The sequence below is a fragment of the Emydura macquarii genome, unplaced genomic scaffold (assembly GCF_026122565.2).
Source record: "Emydura macquarii macquarii isolate MOO-44397 ecotype Brisbane River unplaced genomic scaffold, CSIRO-AGI_Emac_v2 contig_1597, whole genome shotgun sequence".
Classification (NCBI taxonomy): domain Eukaryota; kingdom Metazoa; phylum Chordata; order Testudines; family Chelidae; genus Emydura; species Emydura macquarii.
In genome coordinates this window covers 1,906,569-1,918,650 of record NW_027131734.1, presented here as the reverse complement: position 1 = coordinate 1,918,650, position 12,082 = coordinate 1,906,569, and the positions used below count along the sequence as shown (strand labels likewise).

Here is a 12,082-nt window from a genome sequence, read left to right as displayed (position 1 = left end):
TAACTAACTCTTAGTGCTTTATATTTGGCTCGGCACCCAGAGGTCCTTGACCATGGACAGGTATAACATAAAATAAACATGCTTAGGGGTGTTTAGAGTTTTGTTTTGGGCATCTCTCTAATATAATACTTGAAAGATTTCTGAGAAAAGGATGTGATAGAAGAAGGAAAGAAACAAATAATCTCCATTTGTTTCCTTGCCTAATGAAGGCTGGTAAGAAAGAATCAAATTTACGGTATATAAAGAATAGAACCCCTCTGTTAGTCACTACAGGTAACAGAAAATTTGCCCAAATGAGACTGTCATTGTACTCTACCCTGAATAGTGACTATAAAAGTGACTTTGTGGGTTTCTATATTCACTGTCTACCTCATTCCATATCAACTGTGCACAGTTAGGGAAAACTTATCTATAATTTTAATTTATGCATCATATACAGTAATAAAGGCCAAACTATGGCTTCACTGATTACTTCTCCTAGGACACCTGTACAAACACACTGAGGGTAAGTAGGTTTGCACAGGTGTCACTAAGGGAATAATATGAACACAATGGAATAACGAAAATGTAGCCAAGGGAGTAATTTGACCGCAGAACCTTTATTGGTGGTGGTGACAACTGGTGAGATGGAATGAATCCAGCTTGCCTGTCAGTCTAGAGTGAGTTTATAAGGCTGGCAGTTTGGAAAAACCCATCTCTGTACCTGCCATTCAGTAAATTTTAAATGGAAATGAGTGAGACATTACGTATGGAATGATGTGATTTTTAGTCACTTCTCAGGATAGAATCATTCTTATATCTAGCTGTCTAATACTCATTAGTTCATGTGATACTGCTGACAGAACAAATATGTGCAAGATGCACCTCTATTGCAAAAACAGAGTAGTGTAACTAGCCCTGGATCTAAAAGCTACGAGGGACCACACAGACTAATTCATGAATTTCTAGAGACAAGACCAGGGGGAAAATTTGTGTTTTTATTTCTTTCACAATTGTTTATCCAAGAGGCTAACGCAACATTTTTACATATGACTCATGGGCAAAGCAAGAGATTTTCCTCATTTCCTTCCCCTGCCTCAGCTCATGGTGTGACCATTTGGAAAAATCTGTCTGTACAATTTCTGAATTCTGGATGAGATTATGAAATCTCTATCTTTACCAAGCTGCAAATTCAGTTTTGAATATGAAGGCCTTTGCTCTCTCTCTCTCCTCTGGACTGAAATTCCAAAGGGTAGGGGCAGAGGGCTGACAAGGAAGGGTTGTTAACTCAGGGTGGTTCCTCTATTCAAATACAAACATGCTAGACAACAGGTTGGCTCCCACCCCGGAGAACTGGTTTGGCAAGAGAAGAGGATGTATAGCAATGAGGTCATAGACACCTGCCAGATGATCACGAGAGGCAGCTGATCTGGGAGTCACCTGAAAGAGGAGACTGGAAAGTTTGTGTTTGCTTTTTTTTTTATTTTTTAAAAAGAGGGCTGAAGTGTGTCTACTCAGGGTCTTCAGCTACTTTCACTGCTCAAGCTAAGGGAAGCTGCTGCAGGATTCTGATGAGGCAGGGTGTGTCCTGTCTACCTGAACTCATAGGGTCCCTCAAGGACTCACAAGGGAAGGATGAGCTTCAGTGATGGGCCATGTGTTCGGGGTGTTTTTTCTAAATGATTTGCACTCATGTGCTTAATCTCTTTAAGTAAAGAGCCATGGTGTGTTAGAATCCTGTGCAAAGGTGTGTTGATGTGCTATACCTATCACATGCCACTGAAGAATTTACCTGTGAACCCAGAGCACCACAAGGTTGAAATTCTGAGGAGTGTGCATAAACTACAAGGGAATCCAAGCAGTCAGGGATAGGCAATTGGCCTGTCGGGGTGGCAGACAGAGAATCTGCACCATAAGAGTGTGCCTAGGGACCCTAGCCAGGGGCAATGACTGGACTCTGCCCAGACTCAAGAGACTTAAAGCACGCAGGGATTCAGAGCTTGGATCCCCTCAAAGCAGTCTGGTGTGTGTCCAGTGTGTGACACATGGACTATAGCTGATGTGACAGGAATGAATACTAGCAATTCCAGATTCAAATTTGTTTCCAGTTTTCAATTCTAGAAAAGTCAAATCTTTACCACCACTCAGGAGTGGATTAAGATTTACTTGAGTCTGCATCACTCAAAACTTCAGGGCCCTCAAACATTTGAACTCCCCACCCCAGAAAGACTTTTGGACTCATTCCTGAACTCTTACGACACACTTCCTCTGAGTAGAATCTTCCTTCACGTTCCCCTTTGTCAGAAGTTCTGGGGGCCAGATTCAGTAATCCCATAATTTATGCAACTCAAGTTTTAGGAACAGCTATTACACAGATGGGGGGAGCCTCAAAGTTAAAATACTAAGTTAGTACTCACCAGAGTTCAGCAGTGTTCAGCTCCCTGGCTTTAGTTGGGGCCCATTTCTAGTTTCCAACTGACTTAAGTCAGATTCCCCTCTCACCCAATCATCTCCCCCCCCTTGTTTTTTAAATATTAAATTTTTCAGCATTAGTAAACTGGATCATGGATACATATTGATTTGGTCTTTTAGGGATAAAATTGCTGGCACTGAATCAAACCACCCAGGGCTGGCTTTCATTTATGACACACCATCAGAGTGGAACATCACAAAGCACCCTGCAGTGATGTAAGCAGCTTGTTCAGAAGGAAGGAAAGCTTGCAGTTTTCCTGTATCATCCCCTACAAGGAGAAAGAACTTTGCTCAGGCTGTCATTGTTTTGACTTCCAGCCTCACATTTGCTAAATTTTTCAGTAATTCATCTAAAACTGCAGACTTCACTTGCAAGTTAGCGTGTGTAGGTGTGGTGGCAAAGGTACGACCTTATTAGACTGTATTTATACATAACCCGCATGAACCAGAAAAACTACTTAGTAAAGAAACACCTTGAGATTTCATTGACCCTGGGAATTGGAATGAATTTAATTGCTGAAAAATAACTCCTTCTTTGTTAATCAGTTAGATAATTTAGTTTCAAGAACAAGGTGTGTAGGAATATTTATGGAGTAGTCTACTGACAGCACTAGATCATTTAGGTTGGGGATCTGAATTAAAGATTGGATGCTCATGTGGTTAAGTCATTGGCCTTGGACTCTAGAGATCTGGATTCAATTGATAGGTCTGCCACAGAGTTTGAGACACCCTTGGGCAACTCACTCATTTGTGCCTTGATTCCTGAACTATAAGAGGGTAATAATGTTTCCTTGCTGCCTTCGAATGTGGTCATCTAATGACACTGTGAACTCTCTGAGTGAGGGCTTGTCTCTATTTGTGCAGCACCTAGCCCAAGGGGGCCCTATATGGCACTACTGTAGTATAAATGTTATTTCACCCCTGTGGGGCCAATCCTACATTCCTAGCTCAGGGCAAGGAGGGACTCCTTATGGCCAATTTTTAAAGACTTCTAAACTTGTCCACATGAAAACAGCCCACATAAAATGCATCTGTGCATGCAAGTGGCCAGGCTTAAACAATGTCTGCAAGTGCCTGTGTGCACATATGGAGGATGCCTATCAAAAATAGGGCCTCTAATGTGCAACAACACAGTATTTTTAACAACTTGATGGCAGTAATTAAGATTTCTAGGTACAAGTATGTATTACTGGCCCTAGATAAACTATATCACTGCCCAGGCTAAAATACTTCCAGCACTAAGATGAAATAAACGTCCTCTCTCAAGAGCACCTAATTCTCTAACACCAATATGATTTAGCTGCTAGCAGCTTTATGAGAAAGCACTCCTAAAGCTAAAACTAACAAACAATAATTGCAAATGGGGAGAGTGCAGGGAGAGGAAGCGGGAGGAGGTGGAAGGAGATGAAAGCAACATTGGTGCTGCTGACAATGAAGACAACAGTTATGCAGAACTGGCTGACAGGGATATGGAAATGTTGGTAAATATAACAGTGAATCTCAACAGCTCATATTGTGTGTGCGTGTTGGAGTTGTCACATTTATATGTTGTATAGCTACATTTTCCAAGATTGACTAAAATTAACTAAGCTTGAAAATATAGTCTTTTGTAGACTAAGGACAGGGAATTTTACTTGCTATCAAGTTAACTAAAGCGATGAGGATGCAATATTAGCAATGTAATTTTTAAAAGGTAGGTCATCATAGTAGGCAGAGTCAGAAACTGGAATTAAGCTAATTTTCAGGGCAGATGTTTTAACATCTAACTCAAACTGTGGGATAAAAATACACTCGAAGTAAGTGCCATGGTGTGACCAAAACATAATTCACTGGTTTTGTTGAAAGGCAACAAAATACAGAAAATATACCATCTTTTCCAAATCTGATAAATCAGCGTTTGGATAAATCAGCCAGGTTTCATTCCTTAGATGACAGAATAAATTACTACTTAATTATGGCAAAGGGACAGATTGGAGATTTACTAATCAGCTCAGTGAATCCGACAAAGAAATTCTACTTTGAGTCACAATGGACAGTGCTACAATATTTGACCTATTGCCTGAGTTTCCTGTATTTGTTTCTGTTCCAACACCTGTATGTATGCTAAAATGTATGACAGTGTGACCCAAGGCCCTCTTGCAATCAGCTCAGAGGATACAGGGGTGCATATGGGTTACAGGCATCCCCTGGGTCTGGTATTTAAATATTAGTTCACCAGAGTGTCGTAAGATTGTAATACGCTGCTGGGGATATCCAGAGCTATTAGCTACTGTTAGCTCTCTACCTCATCAAGAGTGGGTTTTGCTGGCGATTAGAATGTGAGAGCTCCCTGCCACACCAGTCTGTCTCCCTCACCAGCAAACTCCTCAAGGCTAGGGAAGGTGCTGCCCTCAGACTGGAGAGCCCAGTCAGCAGCTGCTGCTCTCTGCTCTGCCTTCAGAGCTGGGTGGCTACAGCGTGGTGGCTGCTGGCCAGGTACCCAGAGGGGCATGGGCATAATCTACTACAAACCTAAAGAATGGGGGCACGATCAAATACATTTAAGAACCACTGATTTAAGTGGTATCAAGTAAAAGAGAGAGGGTTATAAGCACATAAGTGAAAACGCATCAAAAACAATCTAGAAAGGTTATCTTTGTTCAAGATGGTTTCTTTTACCCCCGCATTCCCTTTCCAGCTTTTTACTGGCTAGTACCCATCACAGAGACCATAAAATCATAATGGGATAGGTCTGGAAGGGACCTCAATAGGTCATCTATTCCAAGTAATAACTAGACCATTCTTGACAGCTGTTTGTCATTGGAGGTTTTTAACAAGAAATTAGACGGAGATTCCATAACCTCCCTAGGGAATTTATTCCAGTGCTTAACTACCCTGACAGTGAGGAAGTATTTCTTAATGTCCAACTTAAACCTCCCTTGCTGCAATTTAAACCTGTTGCTGCTTGTCCTATCCTCAGAGGTTAAAGAGAACAATTTTCTCTCCTCCTTGTAACAACTTTGTATGTATTTAAACTGTTATGTCCCCTCTCAGTCTTCTCTTCTCCACACTAAACTAACCCATTTTTTCAGTCCTTCCTCCTAGGTCATGTTTTTAAGACCTTTAATCACTTTTTGTAGTTCTCTTCTGGACTTTCTCCAATTTGTCCAAATCTTTCCTGAAATGTGGTGCCCAGCCCTGGACACAATACTCCAGTTGAGGCCGTATCAGCACAGAGTAGAGTGGAAGAATTACTAGAAAAAACAAACATCACTCTAGTCTAGGATTTATTAGCAGGAGTGTTATTACACTGTTGACTCATATTTAGCTTGTGATACACTATGAACCCCAGATCCCTTTCCACAGTACTCCTTCCTAGGCAGTCTTTTCCCATTTTGTATGTGTGCAATTGATTGTTCCCTCCTAAGTGGAGTACTTTGCATTTGTCCTTATTGAATTTCATCCTATTTACTTCAGACCATTTCTCCAGTTTGTCCAGATCATTTTGAATTTTAATCCTATCCTCCAAAGCACTTGTAACCCCTCCCAGCTTGGTATCATCCACAAACTTTATAAGTGTACTCTCTGCCATTATCTTCATAAATGATTTAGATATTTAACAGAACCAGATCCAGGACAGATCACTGTGGGACTTCACTTTGTATGCCCTTCCAGCTTGACTGTGAACCATTGATGATTACTCTCTGGGAACAGTTTTCCAACCAGTTATGCGCCCATCTTACAGTAACTCCATCTAGACTATATTTCCCTAGTTTGAGGTCATGTGAGAATATCAAAAGCCTCACTAAGGTCAAGATATACCACATCTACCACTTGGTCCCTATCCAAAAGGCTTGTTACCCTGTCAAAGAAAGTTATTAGGTTGGTTTGCTTCATTATCTTTCCAGGTACTGAAGTTAAGCTTACTGGGATGTTGTGAAGGCCAAAACTACAATGGAGTTAAAAAAAAGAACTAGATAAGTTCATGTAGGATTGGTCCATCAATGGGTACTAGCCAACATGGTTGGGGATGCAACCTCTTGCTTTGGGTGTCCATAGGTTGCAGATTGCCAGAAGCTGGCAGTGGAAAATGGGATGGATCACTCTGATTGCCTGTTCATTCTCTCTGAAGCACCTGACATTGGCCACAGTAGGAAGACAGGATACTGGGCTAGATGGACTATTGGTTTGACCTAGTATGGCCATTATGATCTATATTCATCCTCTGTAATTTTATCTAGTTTCCACTTTTTGTAGAACTTTTTTTTTGGTTGAGCTTCAGATCATTGAAGGCCTCCTGGTTAAGCCATGGTGTACTCTTGCCATACTTTGCTTTCCTACAGTAGGGGATAGTTTTGCTTTTGTGCCCTTAATGCCTCAAACTACCAACTCTCCCAAACTGCTTTTCCCCTTAGACTTGGTTCCCATGAGATCTTACTTACCAACTCCCTGATTTTGATAAAGTCTGCCGTCTTGAAATCCATTCTTTATTCTGCTGTTTTCCCCCTCCTATCATTTCTTAGAATCATGAACTCATTTCATGATCACTTTTACCCAGCCTGCCTTCCAAGTTCAAATTCTCAAGTTGTTCCTCCATTTCTCAAATCTAGAACAGCCTCCCCTTGTTACTTTCTCCACCTTCTGAAATAAGTCTCCAATGCATTCCAAGAACTTGTTGAATAATCTGTGCCCTGATCTATTTTCCCAACAGAGGTCTGGGTAGTTGAAGTCTCTGTCCTGTCTCCTTCCATTCCCCCCACCCCAAAAAAAAAAAAAAAAAAAAAAAAAAAAAGGCCTGTGCTTTGGAGACTGTTAGCTTTAAAAAAGCCTCATCCACCTCTTCTTCCAGCTTAGGTGGTCTATAGTAGATCCCTACCATGACACCACTGTTTTTTATTCTTACCCAGAGACTTTGAACAAGTCTATTTCCATTTCAACCTCAATGCAAGTGTATACCTCTGATATATAAGGCAATTTCTCCTTTCTTTCCCCACCTGTCCTTCCTTCAGCATAACTGGTAAACTGGGGTATACTGTTCCTTCAGGAGCAGAGGATCTGGTAATTCTATGTGTCCACAGGATAAGGGGCTGACCACTCCAGGGGATGCCCAGGAGACTCAGGGTGGGGCTGGGGAGCAGACTGTCTCCCTAAACTGCAAAGGGACGGCAGAGCTTGAAAGGAGAGGGCTTGTGTTGCCTGTGGCTGGTGGAGTCAGGGAGCTGACTCCTGGCAGGCACAGGCAAGACTTCCTCATGCTAAGGGCAGGTGGTAACAAGTGACCTCACAACCTGGGCACCTCAGGGAAGCATCACAGAGCAAGACCAGGGAAAAGCATTTGTGCTTCTAAAACAACCCCAACATTTTTAAACCATTCCTTTATTTGCTAGCCTTGGCTTTTGTTTTTCAGTCTCCTTTTTTTTCCTCCAGATTTCCAACGATGCCTAATTATGCCCTTTCTTCAAATGTCTCAATTTCCATTTTTTGTACACTAACAAAAATTAAATTGACCCTGAAAGCAAACTGTTTTAAATATTTCAAAAGCTTCTTATTATGAATCTAACATTTTGTGATCTTCTCCAGGGTTTTTCCATGTCGTGCACAGCCATCAGACTACGTCAATTTATAGATCATACACCATACCTCCCTCCAGGGTAAAGTATGTGGACACAGAAAAACCATACATGCAAAAATCTCAAGATGTCAGTGATCAGCCATGGGACAAATATTCTGTTTAAGACTTCTTGTGGTTTATGGAGAAATCTTTGTCAAAATAGAAAGCATGCCCCACACACCCACCTTTTTTTTTTTTTTTTTTTAAACAAGTAAAAGCAGTGAGTCAGTGTTTGCAAGTTAAATACCATATCTGCAGATTTCTAATTTCAAGCCCTTAATTTTAATGTTAAAGTCTTGTGAAACTTGCACTAACAAATTCTACAGTACTCCTGCAAGTATGTTTCTAAATAATTGGTACATGAAGTGCATGATCGAAACTCAGTCCTTGTTTAGGATTACTCAGTCTTATATTCATGTGCCAAGCAGGCTACTCTGACCTCCTTTGTCCAGTCTGGAATTAAACATACAAGGAATCAACAACAACTAACAGGGTGGGATAGAGGAATCCAGCTACTCTGTTTCAATCTGCATACAGAAAAATGTTACTTTGCCTTGAATAAAACTTGCCAAGCATTGATGTTTAATACAAAATGTAGTTATCTCCCTTACCACACACCCCTCCCCCCCATTCTTCCATTCTTACCAGTCACTAAGGGTAACATTTTCAAAAGCACCTACGGGGCTGACCTCACCCAGCTACATTAAAGGTAAAAACTACCTGTGTCTCTACTAGGATTTTATAGTGAGATAGCTAGCTTGTGTTAATTATCTTGCTGGAAAAAACCCACAGAACACACACTTTTTGGCAGGCAAATTGTTTGTAGTGTTGGTGTAGACATGTTGGTCCCAGAATTAGTGGTGAAAGACAAGCTTTTGAGGCCCACAGAATTCTTCTACACTTCTGGGAAAGGTACTTAGTGTCACAGCTAAGTACAAGATGGAACAAATTGTTAAGCAAAACATACCTTTCAAAATCCATAGGTCCTGGTGTACCTCATCCAGGGCACTAAATGCCCAAATAACAGGAATGTGGGTAAGGCAAAACAATTGCTATGCTTTCAAATGAACACACTGAAAAATTACAAGACAAAAACACCACATCACCAGTGGGTGAACACATCCCACCTCCCCCCACCAAGGGATCACTCTATATCTGGCCTCTTAATCCTCATCCTCAAAGGAAAACTGCACAAACACCTACAAAAGACGAACCTATGAGCTTAAAATTCAGGATTTTGAGACACTAAAAATCATGGACTCAAGACATTGGATTTATGGCTCATTACAATTTGCAATCCCCTACGCCTCCTTTGTCCTACAACTGCAAAAGTGTAACTGACCACATCACTTTGAATGGTCTCTTGCAACATGTATTAACTCCTTATTCTTTACAATCTGTTCAACCTTCTGTTCAGCTGTGATACTTCAAACCTGAAGAGCTTTGTGTAAACTTGAAGGCTTCTTTCACCAAAAAAGACTATCCACCTTCTCTCAATAGTTATTAATCACGTAGGCACCTTTTGGAAATCTTATGTCCCCACTGCAGCTCAACTTGTACCTTGTTCTGAGTAAGCGTCCGTGTTTCCAGTTACTCTATGTACTAGCTTTTGAAGTACAAGACGGAATAAAGCAGTTTGCAAACTGATTCAGTTTATGCTTTATTTCCTAATGAAATGTAATGCATGAGGCAGAATGTCAGGAACATAAGAATGGCCATACTGGGTCAGACCAATGGTCCATCCAGCCCCGTATCGTGTCTTCCGACAGTGGCCAATGCCAGGTGCTTCAGAGGGAATGAACAGAACAGGTAACCATCCCGTCACCCATTCCTAGCTTCTGGTAAACGTTTGCTGGTAGTTTCCATTGCTATAACTCTCAGGTCAAGAAATTCTCTTTAATATATATTGTAACTCTGTTCTGCCTGCCTGCACTATCACCTGGTTACAAGTTTTGTGTTTTACTTACTAGCACAGTTATTCGTCAAGGAAAGGACATCCAAGGGTTCTATCCTGGGCAACTAGGACGGGTACATAAGGCATGCATGCCTGAAACAGCTCAAGGGTAAGAAAACTATTTTATACAACTTTTCCTAAGAATTTCAGAATAAGATTCTTATCATTCAAGTTCTCTATGGGGAGTGGTAGTCACTATCTGTGGTGCACTGCAGATACTACTTTTCAATTTTGACCTATGAGAATGAAGGGAACCAAGGCAGAAAGGAAACACACAGGTCTAAGTACAGGATTGGGAGTCGGGAAATCTGGGTTATATTTTTGGCTTTGCCATATCTTTTTGTGAGCTCTTAATTCATCAGTGTTTGGGGATCCTGAATGGAATATAACATGCAAGTTATTCATGTTACCAACACTTTTAATTCTTAGCTTCTCAATTGAGGCTGCTAATAAAGGTATTATAAAAAATCACCATTTTTTGACATGTAACTGTTTTTTGTACAGCACAATCAAGAAATGCAACTTACTCAGATTAACTGCAATATTCAGACCCACTCCCTAGTTTCAAAAGTGCAAAGACAATTGGATACTAAATAATGAAGGTTTTACTGTATGTAGTCATGCTGTTAATACCTATTAGATTATAACTGCATTATACTGAGTGCTCCATTTCAGCACAAGATTAGAAAGAACATTTGTTTGCTACCCTTATGGTTAGCCAGCACTATTTACATACCATGTGTCAGCATGAGATTACAACACTATTTATGCCTTTCATCTAGACCTTTCATAAAACTGCACCCAGCTCCAGTGCAGCATGAAGTTGAAACTCGGTACCAACATGACTTTGACAATTTAACTCTTAAGAGGTATGTCCTTTTTCAAAGGACAATGAAGAAGGCACCTAATGACTTGTACAAACAAACCATGTACAAAAAAGAATTTGCACTACCGTTTTACAACATGGGTAAGTAAGCTCTAGTAACAATGTAAATCTTGTCTCTTGTGAGAGAGGCTCATCTTAGTCTATTTGGGGAAATGGGTGACAGGATGGATCACTTGTTCCCCTGTTCTATCCCTCTGAAACACCTGTCACTGACCACTGTCAGAAGACAGGATACTGGGCTAGATGGACCCTGGGTCTGACCCACTATGGCCATTACATTAACTTTAATTCCATCTGCAGCGTTATATGGAGACAATATTCTTGTTCTGTCCTACATGCTTCCTAACAAAATGGACCCATAAGAGCAACCAATACTGCAGTGCAGCAAGAAGCAGTATCAATATGGCTGATGGCAACAGGCAGCTGGCAAGTTAATGGCAGCAGCATGAGCTCAGGGAATGAGGGGAGAAAGCAAGTTGATTTTCACTAGCATTCACCTTGTGCTGCACATACCTGAAAGGAGGCACAGGCTCTGACCCAAACACCTTATACTGCACTTAAGTGTAGTGAAAACTGGAAGTGTGTACATCCTCCCTCAAGTTTTTTTCTTTGATTTGATTAGAAGAAAAAACGGCAGAAGTTGCTGACTTAATATCAAGGCATTGGTTTCTCCATTTTAACTGTATGAAAAACAAGTGAGAATCATTTAAGGGTAACAGGAAAGCTTTAAAAAGATAGTGAGTATTCTTGAATTGATATTACAAAGATTTAGTAAGAAAATTCTTTATTTTTAATTCCAGACCATGATGAGGATAAATACACACCAAGAAGTGATCCTGGACCACTTACACTCTGGAGATGCATGGCTGCTCCAAAAAGTATAACCTGCACTTGACCATGAGAATGAGAGAAGTAATGCAATTGAGCTTTAAGAAAATAAAAGCACAATGTTGAAGCTAATCATATTTACATGAGACCTTCAGAAGTCTGCTTTTGTTAAGCTGTACAAGTATACAGCATCATTATGATGTAGTTTGTGTTGGTGACACTGCTTGGAAACTTTAATCCAGTTTTCTCTGTGAATATGAATTTATGGAGTACTTTATACAATGCAGTTTAACGGTTGAGAATGGATATACACTGGGAATTAAGTATCTGCCTGTTACTTGAGCACCCTATGAACATAGCATGTCTTACTTAG

General features: G+C 40.7%; 1 protein-coding gene across 1 annotated transcript; it reads left to right on the top strand.

Moving 5' to 3' along the window:
• Positions 1 to 8,019: 8,019 nt before the first annotated feature.
• On the top strand, positions 8,020 to 11,818 carry SPMIP3 (sperm microtubule inner protein 3). Its single transcript, XM_067555281.1, has 4 exons — positions 8,020 to 8,081; positions 10,012 to 10,104; positions 10,778 to 10,962; positions 11,682 to 11,818. The coding sequence occupies exons 1-4, from the start codon at positions 8,020 to 8,022 to the stop codon at positions 11,774 to 11,776; spliced, it is 435 nt and encodes a 144-aa protein (XP_067411382.1). The 3' UTR covers positions 11,777 to 11,818.
• The last annotated feature ends 264 nt before the right edge of the window (positions 11,819 to 12,082 follow it).

What these genes read in the sequence shown, in the direction of transcription:
- SPMIP3 (XM_067555281.1), top strand. Translation starts at nt 8,020, where the DNA reads ATGTCGTGCACAGCCATCAGACTACGTCAATTTATAGATCATACACCA. An exon ending in ATGCCTGAAACAGCTCAAGG is followed by an intron (nt 10,105 to 10,777) that starts GTAAGAAAACTA and finishes CCTTTCATCTAG; the next exon opens with ACCTTTCATAAAACTGCACC. An exon ending in ACTACCGTTTTACAACATGG is followed by an intron (nt 10,963 to 11,681) that starts GTAAGTAAGCTC and finishes TTTTAATTCCAG; the next exon opens with ACCATGATGAGGATAAATAC.